This window comes from Grammomys surdaster, unplaced genomic scaffold (genome assembly GCF_004785775.1).
Source record: "Grammomys surdaster isolate TR1022 unplaced genomic scaffold, NIH_TR_1.0 194, whole genome shotgun sequence".
Taxonomy (NCBI): Eukaryota; Metazoa; Chordata; class Mammalia; order Rodentia; family Muridae; genus Grammomys; species Grammomys surdaster.
The window spans coordinates 558805-579503 of NW_021604639.1; the positions used below are offsets into that span (position 1 = coordinate 558805).

A 20699-nucleotide genomic window follows, 5' to 3' on the forward strand; every position below is an offset into this window, starting at 1 on the left:
GTGTGTGTGTGTGTGTGTGTGTGTGTGTGTGTGTGTGTGTGTGTGTGTTACTGGACTCAAACCCAGGGCTTATCACATTGAGCGTCAACTCTTCTACGAACTCTTCTACCCTGTACCTTCAATGCCTAGCAAAGTGAATTTTGGATAAATATCATTGTATACTAAAACAAATCCCAAGATGCAATCAATTAAATAAAAAACAAGAAACGATGAAGAGGAATCTGTTTTTGTTCTAAGATTCAAGAGGTTAAACTGTACTCAATGTGACTACACTATTAGAAAACAATTGTAGTTATTTGTGAAGGACATAAAAATACCACTTGCCTTGTAATTTATGTCTATTACTTTTTCAAACAAGTATGAAGTTTTTAGGACATAAATGCATATTAATAAATGCACTTTCACTTTATTACTTAATAAACAACACAAAATTACTTAGAAAACTAAACATTTTCCTTTTTGCCTAAGGATATTGTAAAAAAACTATTTTCAAGACACTAAGAGTACTAGGAATCAAAACGTTCTGGAGGTATCTGTCACATAAGTTATCAGGGAATGACAAGATTTGAACTGGTCAGTTTCTATTTTGCTAAGTCTGTGTGAGGACTGGTATTAGTTCTCAGCTTGGCACAAGATAGAATCATAGGGAGAAAACTCAAAGAAAAGGTTTTTAGATTAAGCTGGCCTATTGGCATGATTTTGTGGGGGTTGTCTTGATTATGCTAATTGAGGTAGGAAGACTAGGCCACTGAATGTCACCAGTCCCTGAGGAGAGAACCATGGGTTACATAATGGCAGTGTGCATTCCTTAACCACATTTTCTTTTGACTGTGGATGCAATGTGACAGACCGTTTCAAGTTCAGGCTGCTGTGATTCTCCACTCAATGATGGGCTATAACTTAGAGTTCTAAACCCAGTAAATTCATTGTTCTTTAAGGTGCTTTTGTTGAGGTGTGTTGTTCTGGCAACAGGAAGAGACACTAAGTCAAATTAGAATTTCTCAAGGAAAAGATTAGTAAAAGGAAAAAGTCCATATCTTCCAAAGTAGAAAAGGTGGGAAACCAATGCTAAGCATGAATACTTTTTGGTAGAAGAAAAAAAAAAAGAGAGAGAGAGAAAGAGAGAGAGAGACATTAAATACAATACTAAAATGAGTTAAAACTTATCAATAATGCCAATTCATCCAAATTCTATGAAAATACTCCAATTAAATAATATAGAATGGTTAAATAAATGTCTGAAATACTTAAATACCTGAAATACTATGCAAGTTAAATTTTAACAATAAAAGTTTAATTAATTAGAACTTTGAAACTGGTGAATAATGGGCAATAATTTTATGATAATGTATGTGACAACTTCATGGGCTGGTAAAAATTCTATAACATTTGTGTTTTGAAACTTAGTTAAGTTAAAAATTTTAAAACTGTTATATACATGGAGTGTAGGGCATGCCCTGAATGTGTGGAAGTCACAGGCTAACTCACATATTCTGGTGACTTTCTTTCTACCATTTTGGACACAGGAGACTAACTTAGGTCATCTTAACAGCCCAGTCCATTGAAAAAAAACTTTTTCAGGAACAAAATGAGATTTACTATGAACCATGGTTAAGCCTTAATTCAGTTACTCAAAGTTATTTAGAACACATCCCAAGTGAACAACAGTGTCAACTGGCCAGACCTTTCAGAGCTCCTGGACTGGACCTCCAACCAAAGTGTACACATGGAGGGACCCATGGCTCTGGCTGCATATGTGGCAGAGGATGGCCTTGTTGGACATCATTAGGAGGAGCGGCCCTTGGGCTTGTGGTTGTTTGATGCCTCAGTGTAGAGTAATGCTAGGTCTGGAAGGCAGGAGTGGGTAGGTGGGTGGGTGAGAGAGCACCCTCATAGAGGCATGGGAGGAGGGATGCGTTAGGGGATTTCTGAAGGGGAGACCTGGATGGGAGAAAACATTTGAAATGTAAATAAAGAAAATCCAATAAAAAAGAAAAGACCTACCCCAATAGTGCACTTTTCTTCACAACTCTCCATCATAGTGAAATAACAGCATGTCAAACAATGAGTACTAAGAACATTGTTTTAGTTATTTTATTGGTCTAGATTTATTTTACAGAATATTAAGTTTCATAAAGTCAGTTATGTTTAAGTCTATATTTTGACATAGTCTTTTAAATATATTTTATTATTTAAAACAAATTTTATGTTTAAATATATTTTGATCATATGCTTCCCCTCTCCCAAGTCCTTCTAGATCCTCTCTTCATCCCTATCTACCCAACTTTAAGTTCTTTCTCAAAAAACAAAGAAAAGCCAATACAACAACAAAACTCCCTAAAACCAAGAAAACATAATAAAGACATATACATACACACACACACACACACACACACACACACACACACACACACACACACGTACACGCACACATACCAAAAGGCACCAAACTATAATCAAATAAAATTACTCACAAAAAATTGTGAAGTTCATTTTATGTTGGCAAGCTACTTTTGAACATGAGGCCTATCCTGGAGTGGTTGATATATCCAGTGTCACTCTATTGGAAAAAACTGGGTTTCCCTCTCCTACCAGGTATGGTAGCGCACTTGTTAACCTTTACCCTAGTGGTTGGTTTTCTCTCATTCAGTCGATTTTTTTTTTAATATAACAAAGTCAAATATAATAAGATAAAGTAGAAATAATCATACTGAAGTTGGATAAGACAAACCAACAGAAGGAAAAAAAGCCTGAGAAAAGGCACGAGAATCAGAGATACACTTGTTTGCACACTCAGGAATCCCATATAACCTGGACGTCATACACACACACACACACACACACACACACACACACACACACACATATACAGTGGACCTGGTGCCAGACCCATGGTGGCACATACTCTATTCTTCGTGTGCCCTTTCTTTTCTCTCTCTCTCTTCTTTTTTTGTCTCTGCTATGACTAGTCTCATAGTTTCCTCCAATTTCATTTCTACTTTAATTTCATTTACACGCATTGATGGTTTTGTAGATCTATAAAAATTCTAGGATCTGCAAATGAGAGAAAACTATGACATTTGTGACATTTCTGACTCAAGAGACTCTTCTGCGCTTGTATCCATTTTACAGCAAATGACATAATTTTCACTCTACTGAATGCAACTCAATTGTGTATATGCACCATATTCTATTTATCTGTTTATATGTGAACAAACATTTTGGCTATCCTTATACACAGCTACTGTAAATAATGTGTTGCTGTTGGCATGGAGATGCAGGTATCTCTGTGATATATTGGCTTATAGACCTTTGGTATATATCCAGAAATAGAGCTATGTGATGTAGTAATTTTGAATTTTGAGGATCCTCCATACTGGTTCTGGTACAGATGGACTAATTTATATTCCCAGCAGCAATATACAAGTATCCCCTTTCTTTACCTCCTCACCAACATCTGCTGTTACTTGTTTTAGGATAACCATTCTAATAGAGGTAAGGTAGGTGGCATTTCACTGTAGTTTTGATTTGTATTTGAATATTTGAACATTCTTTTGTATGTTCTTTGCAATTTGTACTTCATCTTTATAGAAATATCTATGTATTCTAGTAGCATATTTATGAAGTGGGTTGTTTGGTTTGAGGGTATTTAGAATATTTTAGTTTATTAGGTGGTATTAAGAAAAATCCTTACCTATATTCTGAAGGTTTTCTCTTTGCAGTCTTGGAGTTTTAACATTAAAGTATTTCATCCATTTTGACTGTGCTGGGTAAAAGCAACATGTAGTTTTGTTTGTTCAAAAGTAGGCATCCAGTTTCCCCAGTACCACTAGGTGAAAGCTTTTATCTTCTCTAATGTACTCTTGCAACATCTTTGTCCAAATCAGATAGATACAGTTGTGTGGGTTTGATTGTGTGTCTTCTCATTTGTTCTGTTGCTCTTTGAGCCTATTTGTTGTGCCAGCATCATGCCATTTTCATTATAATGGCTCTATACTATTACTTGAAAACAGGTATGGGAACACCCCTAAGCATTGTACAAACTGGAAATGTTTATGACCACTAAGTCACTAGCACAGATTGCTGGAGAAACCCTAGGCGATGTGGAGACAGATCAACCCGTATGTGCAGCTATGGGAGAGACTAAAGCACACCCAAATACTAAAATAAGTGAGAATTAAGAAGAAATCAAGTATCACGATAGCAAAAAAATTCCCCAAAATTAATATCTATCTTTCAACAATAATTGTAAATGACGATGCTCTCAAGTATACACAATTCCAAACTAGCAGATGAGATTAACAGGACTCATCTATCTGTCACCTACTGAGGAAAAGGATACTTCTTAACTGTTAAAAATCTTCTCACTGATTAAACACCAGACCATTTAAGAATAGTTCCCACTAGCTATTGAAGTCCTCCCCATGCATATTCAGAATGCAGGAAAAGGCTTATTACACACTTTTTAAATAAAGTTTCTCTTGATACAAAAAAGACTACATATTAATCTCATTCCTGAGAATAGTAAAAACCAAAAAAAGAAGAATCAAACAGAACTCAAAAAGCTACTTTGTTCTTGAAATATGTTTGTATAAATATAAGAGGATTGTTTTCTCGTGTTAACAAATTAGTGAAGAGGTGACGAGTTCTATGACTCTCTCAGTAGATTTATAAAAAGTACTTGCTAAAGTGAAAGCTTGGGATGGAGTTTCTTAACAAAGTAGAAAAAGATTCTAAACTTGATGAGATGTAATTAATTTGATAGAAGTGTACTCTTTTTAAAATAGGATGCACATCTTCTTTAGAAGCAGGAAAGGAAAAAATGCTTTCTACTAAGGCCACACTCACTCATTGATCTATTAGTTGCCATATCTGGAATTAAATTTAGTATAAGGAACCAAATAATAGGAGTAGTTAGAAGAAAATATAAAACTCATTTCTTAAAAATATTATTGATTTTACAGAACACTCGAAAGAGTGCATTAATATATTATTGTTAGGAATGTTTGCCTTATTTTTTAAAAACTATTTAACAATTAATTTCATCAGCAATACTCTGAAAAATTGAAACATAAAAGTTTAATTTTTTCCTAAGCAGCTACAATGTACTTCTAAGGCATTTAATGGAAAAATATACAAAGCTTTTATTAAAAATGCCAACACTTTATAAAATATTAAGGATGACTTAAATAAATGGAAATTGCTAAAGTAAATGTTTAATGGGTGTAAGATAATATGGTAAGAATATTCATTCTGCCCGATAGGGATTTCCTGGACTTGGACAAGTAAACTTTAAGATTTATAGAGAAGAGTTAAGGGCCAAGAACCCCTCAGGGCAATGGATAAGGCAGGGGTGGGTCATGGATCTTGCCAAATGTAGTACTGCAACCCACTGCAAAGCCACAGTGATTTAGTCAGTGTGGAGCTGACAGGGGAGTCATAGACCAACAAGCCAGAAACAAGGCCAACAGAGAATGACTGATAGCAGGATTGGTGCTACAGAGTCACTAAGAGGAAAGACTTCTCAGGAATCATTCAGAGGAAAGGAAAATTTAACTCCTTCTTACACCAAATTAAATGTTAATTTATGTGCAGCTGTTAAGACATAAGACAGAGGGGTCAACATACCATTAATGCCATTTCTCCAATGACAACATCATGTGAAACCATTCTGTAACATCGGGGCCAGCATTATAGTCAAGACAATGACCATTTCACCACTTGCAATGTCTCCTTGTTGCTTTTTTTAATAGCTATAGATGCCCCCCCCAACACGCACACATACTCTCCAGCACTCTTATCTCTCTCCCAACTTCTCCATGTTTAGATTTGTCATCGTGAAGGCTATAGAAGTGGGGCCCTAACTATAAAATCACCTTAAACTGGCTTTTCTCTCTTGTATGATTCTCTAAAGAGTCATGTAAGTTTTTGTGTAAATTTGTTGTTTTTTTTTCCTTTTTACTGCTATGGAATATTCCATATTATGGAATATTTGCCAAAGACATCTCTATGTTTCTAATTTTGACTATTACAAATAACACTCTTATGAATATTCATGTGTAAATTTTTGTATGAATATAATTTTTCATAAATGTTCAATAATATAAATACTGGTTTATAGGCTTAAAATTTTCAAAATCTACTTTAGTTGGAGTTTTTAAATGTTTCAACCTCGATTCTAGCCCATTGATCAAAAGTAGCAGAAAAAGATGGTTACTAGGACAAGGAGGATGTGAATTTGTTTAGAAGTAGATCACTGGGGAGATTCTAATCTCAATTGTCAGGATATCAGCAGTCTAGTCCAAAATATCAAACACAATCACTAGCGGCAGTCCAGTCCTGTTGGTAAACAACAAACATGAATCAATAGCAAGCGTTATGATCCAGAAGAAATCTTGACCACTGAATCAGCATGAGTCTGAGGAAGTGGCAAGAAACATCCAGAATACCATGAAAAGTTCTTTGGTGCTTTACTCCCTAAGTCATAACAAGCAAAGATCAGCAAAGATGAGCAAAGCATTGCAAGGTGAACCAATGGAAGAACATCTCACTGTCTGGGGTGTTACATTTATAGTCCTTCTAAACATCATGTGCCCTCTCAAGTGTCAGTTCGATCGAAGCATCATCTGTCTATCTATCTATCTATCTATCTATCTATCTATCTATCTATCTATCTAATCTTTTATCTACCCATTGATCTATCTAAATATCTATCATCGACCTAATAATCTAGCATCTATCTATCTATCTATCTATCTATCCATCCATCATCTATCATCTGTCTATTTTTAGCAACTGTTTTCCAGAGTAGCCATATAATTTTACATTTTCACCAAAGATGTCTCCTTTCCAGAAAGGAATGTCATTATTTAAAATTTTAGATCTATTTTTGGGTTTGTCATTGTAGAGATATCACATTCTCAGTTTAATCCATACTTTCTAACAATGAGATTGGTAGTAACTCCTCATGTCCTTTCTTTCCCATCTCTCGTAGACTCTTGTTTATGACCTAGGAGAATTATCTACTTATACTGTAATTTTTTTTACTGTAATGAGTTGTTTACATTTATTTATACACTTGCATACACATATACATACATACACTTGGATATATGTAACAATTAATGAAAAAAAGAGGCAATAAATTTGAAAAAGAGCAAGAAAGGGTATACAGAAGAATTTGGAAGGAAGAGAGGAAAGTAAGATGATGAAATTATAATCCCAAATAAAGGAAATAAGTAAAAATTATTGTATTTTTATTTTTAATTTCAAGTTCATGGCCCATTGAGATAGATGTAGTTTCCTACACAGGGAATTATGTGCACCCAGAAACCACAGATTATCAAGTAATAGTTTGGGCCAGATGTGGGATATTTCCCCTTGAATTGCTGGTCATAAGTTTTTCAGAAACCCTCAAAACAATAGAGAATATTCCTATTACTCTAGTCTTCCCACCAGAACTTGATGGTAAGACCACTGCTGAAGATAACATAATCACTGGTCACATGATGTGGAAAACTCAACCTTGGCAAGCTCAGAAGCCTCAGGGAGAAATCCACAACTGTTATTCTGTAATTGATGTCATATTAAAATGTTCTGTAAATTTATCTCTCCATATTCAAAGATTAGTGCAGCTCTCAGAGCTTATCAGAGAAATTTCTTTGTGTAATGGATATTGGTTAAAGTGGAAACACATACATAGTGAAAGATCAGAGACTAAATGTCAACAGAGTGCTCAGCCATAAATGGCATTACTGTATCATAGCTCTCCCCAAGACTCAAGGATCATCACAGATAAGAGGATGGAGGGACTACAAGATCCAGAAGGACTGAAAAACAACAGTATAGTCTCGAAAAGACAGGACTGCTGAACTCAGGAACTCATGTCCTCAATAGTTGCTGCCCACTGTATAACAGTTTCCTCCAAGATCAAGACCTTACTATAATTGGAAGGAAGCTTGTTAAAGCACAGGATAGTAAAGGGGAGGTAAATCAACAAAAATTTTTTTAAGATAGAGTTCTAAAGGATGGAGAGATCAGAATATTCTTAGGCATATGCTTGCTAAGACAGGATGTTTATAGGGAAGTAAAACAAAATAATGATCTGAGGTGTAATAAAGCACTCCATCTTGCAAAGCTCCTTCCTCTGGGGAAGTGGCTTCAGGAAGTTCCTGAAACTGACCAGATTTACTAGATTCCTTCCTCTCTGTAGAAATGATAAGGGCCACTAGAAGATAATCTCAGACAAATGCCTGCCTGGAAGAAGGACAAACAAGCTAGACTGCATGAAAGGAACAGAAACCAGCTGAGCTCTCTGTGAAGGACATTTTCTAAATGTTGAGCTGCCTGCTGGTTGTATACTATGTTCCTGATTTCTAGCTTTTGTGGTCCACTATCCATACTATACTAGGTTGGAATTGGTGGTGCAACTCCTTTCCCGTTACTTTTGTTTCATACATTACCTCCCATGCATATTTCTATAAGTAACCTTGAAGCTCTCATTGTTTCATGATGTTGGATTTCCATAGTATCTGTATATTTGTCTATTGTTGGTTCCCTTCTGGGGTCAACAGATATTTGTTTATATCTCCCAGAAAGAATGTCTCATAAGACCTGTACCAAGTCAAGCCAGCTAATGTATGGAAAAGAAAGTTATAAGCCCCATTTCTAAACTGAAGTTCTATGGGCAGTTGATGTCTTGTAGAGGAGTGAGGCTCAATTTTCTTTTAAAGTGTGATTCCTAGTAGGTTGGCCATAATTGAATGGATGGGCTCACACCGGGGATATAAGGACAGCACAAATAGGAGTTGATGACTTATGAAATAATAATAGCTGGACACAATGTTGTAAGGTAGGAGGTTGTCATAGGTCCAGACATATGGGGTGAATGTTATGTTAATAAAATTTTAAGAAACAAAAGAGCTTTACATTGAGGTTTCTTGTTTTTGTTTTGTTTGTTTTCAGTTCCACTGTTAAAAAAGTTGTGTCTGATTTATTTGAGTTCTCTATTCTGCTCCCTTTATTTCCATCAGCAGTCTACTCTGCTAGTGCCATTTTCACTTAGTCTCCACTCTTAGTCTCTACACAAGTGTAGACATCTACATAGCATCTAATAGCAATAGATTCGGTCTCATTTTGTTGTTAATTTCAAAATTGTAAAACTAGGTTTGAGTCTAGCATTTTTCATACAGATTCTTGAACACAAACAATTTTTTAAACTATAAAATGGGAGTCTTCACAAAAACCACATTAAACTTCTACATTTTAGTATATCTATGCTGTGTAGAGTATCCTAATCATTAACAGGGTGTGTTCCTCTATGTGTTGAAGTCATCCTTGATTTATTTTATCAGTACTTTTTAGATTCTAGCTTGCTCAATCTGTGTCTTGTTATGGTTAAATTTCAGTACTTAATTTCTTTGTAGTGATATTAGCTTTACTACTTTTGTTCATTCTCTTTTCTATCTTCTTTATTTTTTATCTCCTTTTCTTTTCTGTAAATTGAACATTTTATCCCTAAGAGGCAAGCCCTTCTGCCGCTCTGCCTCAGATTTTCATGTGCAGGGTTCTAGGATGTACCACAACCATCCAATTGTAAGTATATTGTTTATCAAGTTGAATCAATTTTTCCCACCACTAATTTTTCTCTCAGCTGTTATGAAACTCATCAACTTTTAAAAATTTCTAAGTAAATTTAGAATATCCTTGTCATCTAAGCATAGGAAAGAATTTCAAAATAAATAAAAACTGCAGAACTTATTACAAAGGTCAGTAAATTGAAAATGATGGAGCAGGGAATTTTGTTTACCCATATCACATGGTGAATGAGAAATAAAGCTGTATTTTCATTTCTACTATTTTTATGTAACAATAAGAAATTCATATCCCAAATATGTGAACTTTGAAAATTCAATACTAAAAACCAGTTAAGGCACTGAGAAAGGGTGCAAATGAATTGGATAAGTATTTAATTATAAAGATGATTTAAATGACTTTTAAGCTAACAACAGTTAACTTCATATAAATCCTCAATTGGCTGTGGGCTCATGAGCTTTACAATGCCTTCATTACTGGATGCTGCCAGGTCAACTATTGTGCAGATCTGTCTATATACAACCTTAAGGCAACTAATTGGGAAATCAATAAAGGAGAAAAAAAAAGATAAAAAGGCATAAAAACAGAAAAGGGCCTAATTGGGAACAGAAAAGGGTCAACAGGAGTGGGAAGAAGAAAACTGTAACAAACTGAATAGATAAAAATCGATTGCATACAGTAAGTATATCTAAGAATGTCACAATGAAACACATGTAAAATATATAACAATAAAAAGTAAAAAATCATGGTATACTTATACAGCACCAGACTTTAGAATGATGCCAAGATTAGCCTCAGCTATATACTTCAAAATAGTTAAATCATAGAAATAGTGTCAAGAGTAAAAGCAAGTCAGAGAAAACATATGTATAAATATGGTAAGCTAATTAAATATTTCATTGTTAGAACTATATAGATATGTGACACAATGTAAAAGTAAGAAATTCAGCTGACTGATTATCTGGGATTTTATCTGGGTTTGAGCATTGTGATGGTTTCTGTGTGCTCAGCCTAGGAAGTGGCACTTTTAGAAGGTGTGCCCCTGTTGGAGTAGGTGGTCTTGGAGTAAGTGTGCCACTGTGGGTGTGGGCTTTAAGACCCTCATCCTAGCTCCAGGAAGCCAGTATTCTACTAGCAGCCTTCAGATTAAGATGTAGAACTCTCAGCTCTGCCTGCACCATGCCTGCCTGCATGCTGCCATGCTCTCATTTTGATGATAATGGACTGAACCTCTGAACCTGTAAGCTAGCCCAAAATATATGTTGTCCTTTATAAGACTTGCCTTGGTCTTGGTGTCTAGTCACAGCAATAAAACCCTAACTAAGACAGGCATACTTGGGACATTAATCCTGTTGAAAATATTACTTTCTTCTTCAGGTATTAGGTATTTACATGCTCATTGTATCAGTAGTTCTTGAAGTATGCATATATATTATAATGCTCCTTTGCACGACTTAAAGTATGATATATGTGTATGTATATGTATGTGTTTGTGTATGAGTGTGTGTGTGTGTGTGTGTGTGTTTTATCTACATGTATGTATGCGTACCACATGGTTTCTGGTGCCTGTGGAGGCCAGAAGAAGGCATCTGATTACCTGGAACTGGAATTACAGAAATTTGTACGCCACTATACGGATTCTGGGAATTGGACCAGTGTCCTCTGTAGGAACAGCATGAATTCATAGCTGATGAGCTATCTCCCCAACCCCAGAATTATGGTATTTTGACCTTAAAGAATGAGAGGCTTGTGTGTATTAGCTTGAAAATAAGATTTAGTAATAGAAATTAACCCAAAGGGGAAGTTGAATGTGACCAATACATACTTCGTGAACTCTTAGTGAAATAATTCTTTTAAAAAATAGTAGGGACACTAAGAAAAGAAAAGAAAGAGCAAAAATGAAATAAAGACAAAGAAATTGAGTCAAAGAAGTAAGAAAGCTCTGAACACCAGCTTTTAAAGCTGATCTCCATTGTCTAGGTATAGATGGGGTTTACCTGCTTTTTGTTTCATGGCTTCCTATTATTTCTGTATTTTCTTTGGCAAGTTTTTATAACAATTGAACTAACTTCTTGGCTATACCTATCATAAATTTTGCCTTTGCTTATGGAACTTCTTAAATGCTATTTCAAAATTATTCTCCTGTTACACCAAGAATGATGAAATTGCTAACGTTGATACTGTACATTGAATGATCTCAATCTGAAATTCAGAATGTTCCAAAACTGAGTGCTTTGATACCACAAATGGAAAATATCATCTTATATTATGAGTTGGATCATAATATAAGTCCACTAGGAAAATATCCCATAAAATTAGCTTCAGACTAGAATATAAAGTATATGTGGAACATAAGTTATATGATATACTTGAGCGTGCATCCTTTCCAAGATCTTATTATGTATGTGTAACTATTCCAGCATCAGAAAAATCCCTTCTGTCACAAGCTTTTCATATATGGACTGTTCGATTTTAATGATAAGTAAGAGTAATGAAATTCTTTTCTTTTCTCAGATACTATTGCATGTTCTGCTATTTTTTGTTTTTTATTTTATGAAACTTTTTCTGAATTTTTTTCTGAATTGCTTTTGTTTTGTTTTTCTGAATTTTGCTAATGAAGGAGATTGATGATGGTTTTCTTCAGGTTTGATAAACATATTTTATGTTATGAATGGGGTATCCCTTGTTGTTGATTCTTAAGTCACTCTTAACATTTTCTAGTCAGGCTATGACCATGTCCCTTCAAGGTCTTCTCAGTATGATCCCTGGAATATCTTCCCATGTTTGTTTGCAATATAGTCCTTGAGGTGAGCCAGAAGTGCTAACTGAAGGCATTATAATGCAACCCTGGACACACATAAATAAGATCCTAAAAGTATACATATTGTGGAAGGACTTTGTGTCTAGGGAAATCTAGAGTTTGATAAAATAGTTCAACAACAGCTCTACCAAATTATAAAACCAAAAAGAAACTCCTGATATTATCCAGGTGATTTAATTTATTTAAAAAAAATTCAGTACATATTTGTTGAACATCTATCAGATATACAGCAGATGATCAAACAGATATTATTAAATAACCGGAAGACACAAGTAGGTGCATTTAACTGGAATTTCCCGTACAGGGATGTAAGCTTATGGAAGGTAAGGACCTAGTGCCCCCCACCCCATATCTCAATTTTCCTTAGCACTTTACGTCTGGTGCATTAGTATTTATATGCCAGCATAGTAGGGACAGTGACATATCTTTAATCCCAGCACTTTGGAGACAGAAGCAGATGTACCTCTGTCACTTTGAGGCTATCCTGGACAACTTAGTAAATTTCAGAACAGCCAGAGCTACATAATGGTACTCTGTCTCAAAAATCTACACTTGTATCTGTACTCATTATTAATTAATAAGTATTTCTGATGATGCATTTAACACATGTGTATTGCATAGACAAATGCATGTGCCTAAATTCATACACTGTTTCTTGGCAGAGCCAGAGGTTGAGCGCTGTGTCCTGACTGTGTTAGAAGCATAGCCATTTTTTGTGTCACGGCCATAACTATTATGTAATTCAATCCCTACAGATCCAATAGAGAAATTAATATCCTTTCATATAGTGAGGATTCTGGGCCTCAGAGTTTTTCTTCAGTGCTCTACCCTAGATCATGGCTGGATCTGTCCCACTCACATTTTGGGTGCAATTCCTTCCCACTGCACAGCTTTTGAGTTGTACCAGGGTGTTCTTGTCTTCCTATGAGGCAGCAGTTTAATTTATTGATTAAGTGTGCTTCCTGGTGCCAAGCAATTGTTTTAGCTTCATCATTCCCCTCAACTAACTTGATTTTACAGAACTGACCACACTAGGTAGTTATTTTAATGGTAAATCAAATAATGCTTCTCTAATTTTTTCCCCTTTGGTTGACTATCCAAATGTCAGGAGCTTTCTAAGTGACTAGTGTTAGACATACTTAATTACAGTCCAAGATCAACTGCCAATTGCTTGGGAAATCTTGGGACAGTGCTCACCTTCTTTAAGCCACTATTATCTTATCATCGAAGATAAGATACTACTTTGGACCTTGTCTTGTCCATCAGAAGATTTAATGAAACATGTTTGATTCGTAATATAATGAGTGGTCTTTAATAAGTTTTGCTATAGATGCTGACATTGCAGTAATTATAGCGTTGTTAGCTTTAATATTTAATTGCAGCGTTATCTCTGTTGAGAGACCTTCACTGACCTCTTTTACCTGAGTCATCTTTTTAAAAAAAAAAACAGGAAGAGTTAAATATTTGCTTCTCATTTGATATTGTTCCTTCCTTATGGAGCTTCTGTTATGTTCTAGATTGGCTTAAGGCTTTTGTTTTCTATCTCCTCTCTTATAATTACAGTTTTGGTGCAAACTCATTCATTATTATTGCCTGCCCTTTTTTTGTGCCTAACATATCAGAGTTGTGTGGAGTTTGTTGAATTAAGTGAATTTGTCAAATTGGGATTTGTTGTAAATTGCATAGATTCATCTTCTGGGAATCCTTACTAATGCCACTGTTGGTACCACCTCAATTTTGATATGTGCAAATAAAGTATAGCCTTAAGCTAGTTTTCTTACTTTCCACAAATATTTTGCATTGGATAGAGGGTAGCTGTATGTGTGGTGGGGGAGGGCCAGGGGAATGAACCTAGAGTCTTGCACATAGCACTTTACTACTTAGCTGTATCCGAAGCCCTATTACCCACCTACCCCCACGCCCCATTTCAGTTTTTTGACAGGGTCTTACTAATTTGTCCAAGTTGGCCTTGAGTTCAGTTTGTAGTCCAGACAGCACTTCAATTTGGAATTCTCCTGCCTCAGTATTTCAAGCAGCTTGGATTGCAAGCCTATGCCCACAGGGACAGCTGACTGTATCAGTTTTTAATTTTTGTGCTTTTTTGTGGTTTGTTTTTCTAGTGTTACATTACAGACCTTTTTCTTTTCCTTACATAGGACTTTATAAAAAGACTAACTTTTCTTTAGACTTGTATTGCTCACATCACTCTAAGGTATACATTTATCAGCCCGTCATTAATACATTACCATTTGACTATCATTAGGCTGTCACTCTGTAAAACCCCTGAGAAAGAAAGAGAGACCTTATTTTAAATAGGCCTGATACTTTGCTAAAGAGGTTAGTGCACTATCTAAAATTCTATTCTTGGCAAGAATAGGCTTTTGAAACATCAAGAAGAAATGAAATTTACAGGTGCTCCCAAACAATGAAAGGTCTGGGAAGAATAAAGTAGTCAAATGGGGGAGAAAACAGTCTAGTCTAAAACACTGCCAAAGGACAAAACTCATATAAGAGTTCCAGTGGAGTTATTTTGAAATAATTTAATATGAAATAAGAAGAATCTGAATGATCAGATTGAAGTTAAAGTCAAGAAATCCACATAAAGAGAAATAATAGTTTAAAGTCCCTGAAGGAGGCTCCAAGGAAACTCTCTGGTTAAAAGTGCACTGCCCTTTTGTAAGTCCCAAGTTTGGTTCCTAACACCCCCATCAGGCTGCCTGTACCTGCTTGTTACTCCAGCTCCAAGGAATTTGATTCTATTTCTTCTGGCCTTCATGAACATCAACACTCATGTATATACTTGCTGCTACAATATATATATATATATGTACGCAATTTAAAAAAAAGTCTATATTAAGTCTCTGAAGATTCTCTGGTCCATTTTTAGTGGCCATAGTAAGAAGATTTTTATTTTTTTGTATTAAAATTTTAGATACTAGAGTCTTGGCTAGATGAGAGAAAGAAGGTGAGATATTTACTAACCCTTTCCAAAGAAATGTTTGAGAAGAGGTGGCAGGAGGCATTCCTCAGTTTCCAATGAAGCCTTGATGAGACAACACACTGGAGGTAGTGTATGAGATATATACAGTTTTCTGACTTCAGAACTATTTGAAATGATACTTGGCAAAGCTCCACAAAAAATGCTGAAGGATTACCTAAGATTCTAGGTCACTGGGCACTTTTTCTAGGGACAGTACTGCCTCTGGGACAATAAGACCTGGGCCAAGAGTAAAGCCTATGGAATCTTACCAGCTCCTATGGAGTCAAGTCAGCTTTTTCTATGGATTAGAGCTCAGTCCTGCCCATTTGCTTCATTGTCCAGATGTCACTGCAAATGACAATGAGAAATGGCATTCAGTTTCTTGTGCCAAACATCAGACAAATTTGTATTTTTGGTTACAGCTAGGTATTGATCCAGTAAAAGTCTCAACCAGGAACAGATAGCAGTCAAGTTAGAGGTTAAGGCAGTGTGGTTCCTAATGCTGCTTCTGGGAAAAATTTCAATCAACTGCCTCCAGCTTTCGCTTCACAAAACTTTGACACATGTCCCTTGACCTTTACCAACTACCCTTTCACGTTTGACACTTAACATTTGCTACATGATTAAAATTCAGCGTTAATTAATTTCAATGCTATCAGTTAAGTTATATTTAGCTAAGAACACTCACTTTTGTCTTTTGTGAGTAGCACTGCAGCGCTATTACAAAGAGGTAGTCAGGAGGGCAACAGAGATACGAGAAGAGAAGAATGATTCAGTGTGCGGATAATTGTTTCAAGTGAAATTTAGCTTGGTATTTTTGTTCCTGTCCTCAGCAGAACTGAGATTTAGCACCTCCGGCTGGCATTTAGCCCCCACCGCCACAGAGAAGGAGGCTGTGCTGGGTGGATGCTGAGAATGAGCCACACCAGAATTAAATTATAGCACAGTTCTAACACTGGCAAGGGTTTTCTCTGGCCAGCTCGTGTGTACAAACCTGGTAATGCCAAAAGAAAAGCAAGGCATTGCTAGCAAGGCTCTCCATATGGTGTAGCACTGGCCTGAATGATGGGGGTTGAATAGTTGCTAGAGAGTTACTCTCTGAAACAGTGGCTATTTCTTACACAACCTTGTTGGATACCAGAATACTTGAGCATAGCAGATTCAGACATTCAATCTTAAAAGGCTACCTGTGAAGTTATCTTAATGATGACTTATATCATAGTGTGACTCAAATGCTTATTAGAAATAGATACCACACCTATCTCCTTTTTCTATTCTCCTGAGTTTTTTTTCAAGGAAGAATATGTTTGTTTTTTTAATTGGCTTCTTTATTCCACACACCCTCACCTTTTATAAATACATTATGGTAACAATGTGGTTCACTAAATCTGAATCTCAAAATGCTATAGAACCATTATCACTGTTGTTCTAGTATGAACTCAAAGTCCTTAAATGTGCTGTACCAGTGAAATGCTTCTATCATGTACAGGATTGAAAGACAGGACTACCCTCAGTTAAGGAAGCATAGTTTGCAATTTAGTTGCTGAAGATCCAAGTACCCATTTTTTATCCCCCTAGTTGTTTAAAATAATTGTTTTTGTATCATAGTAACTCAATTTTTACATTGCAGAGTCTGGCCTCAAGCCATCAAGCCTACTCTACTAATAGGTAAAGCAATTTGATTATATCTAGTAGATTTTGGATTCTTGAACAACAACAACAACAACAAGAATTTAACCTCCATTTCTAGGCTTTATTGTCAAATAACAAAGCACCCAGGTATACCAGGCAAATGTCCCTGGTGAGATACCATAGTAGTAACTGACCTATGGTCATATTCTAAGCTATGTTTAGTTTTGTTCCTAAGGGAACACTGAAAAGCTGATCTTGGTCACAGCACAGTATAACCTACTCAGCATCTAGCATGGTGTGTTTGGCTCTTTCTGTGTTCCCTCATCAGAATCCTATTCTTCAGAACCCGAAAAGTCTTTTCATCATAAAAAACATCACTGGGTAAACCTCCATCCTCAAGTTTCTAACATGGATCTTCCCTCACCTCTTTCTCAATTGACTATGTTCATGTGATTATCTTAATAATCTTGTATCCTACACAGACTTACCCCTTGGACACAGATTCACCTTTCACATCACAATGACCTCCTAATTCCACTGAACAAATGATCAGGAGTGCATGTGTGTCTCCCATGGCCTCCCTTGGTGTGGGTCCTAGCTTCCCTCCTGCAGTTGACTTTGTTCAGATCCTACCATTATTTCACACAAAAGATAAGGAGACTTTTGATATTAGAGCAGCACGATTATGTGAAAGGAAGAAGATGGCAAACTATACTTAAAGTAGATTAATATTTTAAATATGAGAAAATTTTGTACAATTGTACTTTTACAGTTCATGAGTCTTCTTTTTTTTTGTTTTGTTTTGTTTTTTTTTTCAAGACAGGGTTTCTCTGTGTAGCCCTGGCTGTCCTGGAACTCACTCTGTAGACCAGGCTGGCCTCGAACTCAGAAATCCGCCTGCCTCTGCCTCCCAAGTGCTGGGATTACAGGCATGCGCCACCACTGCCCGGCCAGTTCATGAGTCTCTTAGCAACTTTTGGTTTCAATCAGCATATGTGAGAATAAGAAACAATTTTCGAGGAAAAGTTTAAAGATCTCTGCTTTGTAATATCTTTCTTCGATGTTGACTAAATAGATGACTGTCTCTATATCTTGAGATTGAATATAGTTTACTTCTATAAACTATATTTCTGGTTTTCTGTTTTCAGGTATTGCACAATGGCCTCGTTATGGAGATGAATCACCCCACTGTGGGGAAGATTTCAGTCCCAGGTTTGAAATTTTTTCGTTATTTTTCTTAACACCTTCATTCATCAACTGTACATATGCTTCTTTCTGCAGGGAGCTGAAAACTCCCTAAAGAACTTATTGAAAAACAATTCAAATGTATAATTTGTATAAAAGGGGAATCCTATCACCATACCTACTTTTAAGAATGTAAGCTGAAACTACAGGCTATGTGTCTTTTCACTAAAGAATGTTAAAATGTCTCAGTGACAAAAGTGTTCATGTTTCCTCATTCCACAGTATGTAGTTATGGGCATATGAAAGTAAGTTATGTGATTATTAATAGATAAATAATAATAATAGATATGCTATAGAACAGAAATATTTTGTGGTTCCTATGAAGATAGAGAAGAGCAGGAATGTAGGAGTGGCCATCTCTCAGAACTGTGTTCAAATGTACAGATCTTGACTTTCAGGTCAAAAAATTAAGTGTTAATAAACTGTGGTTTTAAAATGTTGACTCATACCAGATAAACTCACCAAAGTCTATTGCTTGGGGAAAAGTGACATTTTCATTTCCAGATGGAGGCATCTTTGTGGTAGCCAGGGGCATCTTCTATTTTTCAATTTCAAGAATAACCTGATAATGATTTCCTGAAGCTGCTCAGAGAATGACCATTGATAACTAGAAACATGTAACCAGAGGGAAAAATGATGAATAGAAACAAATTGAGAGGGTGTGGATGTGTAAGGGTGTATGGAGGGCTCTGTGTGCGTTATGATAGTGACGGGGAGTCATGCAATCATGTCTGTCTATACATGTAACATGGCATTTAAAAAGATTGTGAAGAAAATGTTGATGAAGTCTAAGGAGGTCGTGTATTCATTCACCTATACAATGAGCATAGGGTGAATGCCAGGCATTGTGTTGGAGTCTATTAATACAAAAATAAAGGAGACAACTTGGAGTCCACACACAAACCTTGCCCTAATTAGTAAATACTATGAACTATGAGTGGATCTTACAAAAGTGTAAATAAAGGAAAATAAAGTGTGCTGTCCTAGAGACTAGCAAGTGCACAGATGCTTCCTTCTGTAGTTTGGGGGACTGAGGGATGCTTATTTGGTATAGGCTGTTTTATAAACTAAGGTTGAAGAAAAAAATGAAGTTGGTCTTGAAGAATAAAAGAGTAGGCTTGAAACCTGACATAAGAAAGAGCTGGGTATGCTTAAAGGTTAGGAAAGACCATTGGGCTGGGAAAGACACTAAGGGCACAGGCAGAAGCTTGAGCCTCCACCAAATCGGATTTACCCTAATCTCTACTGGTCTAGAGCAGAGAGAGTGGCATAATTTAGATGTAAAGTTCTAAGTCAGGACCTTATTACAAGAGCTTATGTGATAGTCTTTTAACTGGTTCAGAACCAAAACACCCATTGCAATACTTTTAGGATGGGAAGACCTTAAAACCATTTTGCTCAGTTTCTAATTTTTTTTTTAACAGTAAAAGCGATTTTTCAAAAGAAGTCTCTATATTTTCAACAGATCAAAGGGAAATGTTGCTGGTCGCTAGATGAAGGGTCCATCCAGTCAGTTAGCTGTCTTGCTTTGCCCCCCTACATGCTAGGATTCTTCAATCCCCTTCCTTACATATGTAGATTTTTTCTGAGAGGACTTGGGCAAATGTCTTCTTGCCACAGACAAGGCACAAATAACAGAAACAAAAAATGATCCACTCAAGTATAGCTTTGTAAATTAGTTAGTCTAATGGGGTTATTTACAGGAACATGGTAATGTATTCCTTATGGAGAGATGGCTACTTAGAGGTAGTTATTCTACGGAGGAAAACATCTGTTTCCTCTGGCAACTGTTAACCACATATGTATTTGGGAAAGGGGACAGTTCATGAGCCCCTTTCCTTAGCAGTGGTTATAAATCCTTGGGGTGGCACTTGAGTTTCTCTATCCTCCATAACTGAAAATCAATGGGACCAGTTTTATGTGGCTATCAAGAGAATGAATGTTTACAGTTGCTGGCAGTTCAAGCAAAAATAGCCACACCATACCCATTGGACAATTTCACAACAGACCCCAAAACAAAGTTCTAAACTGCTGATACAAGTTGACTCAGTATTTTACAGATGAGGTAATAGAGTCATTGGCATCCCCATAAATTAGAAGAAACAGTCTTCATTTTAAAGACAATAGAATTATTAGCTGGATCCTGAAGGAAAACAGAACCCAGTAGAGAATATAGGGAAATATCATTGGAGAGGACACTCTATTAGATGTGAAATTTGCTGATTTTTGTGTAAAAAGAATGAAGACTCAATCTCAAGAAAGAGATTTTGTTCTTTGAATTTCTGGAAAGGAAGGCTATCCCCATTGCTCAGTTTAATCTGTGAATGTATCAAGTAGCTATGGTCACAATAATATGTGTAACAAAGACACAAAACCTTAGTCTCTTTCTGTGTTCCTTTATTGCATGTGTGTGATCAGCTGGGAGAT

The 20699-nt window shown here is 36.1% G+C and overlaps 1 protein-coding gene across 1 annotated transcript in view; it reads left to right on the forward strand.

Moving 5' to 3' along the window:
* LOC114623159 (succinate--hydroxymethylglutarate CoA-transferase) overlaps positions 1–20699 on the forward strand; it is a 638590-nt gene that overhangs the window by 531649 nt on the left and 86242 nt on the right. The window contains exon 8 of the mRNA XM_028769852.1: positions 18176–18239. Coding sequence (XP_028625685.1) covers positions 18176–18239 — 64 coding nt within the window. The remainder of the gene's footprint in view (positions 1–18175; positions 18240–20699) is intronic.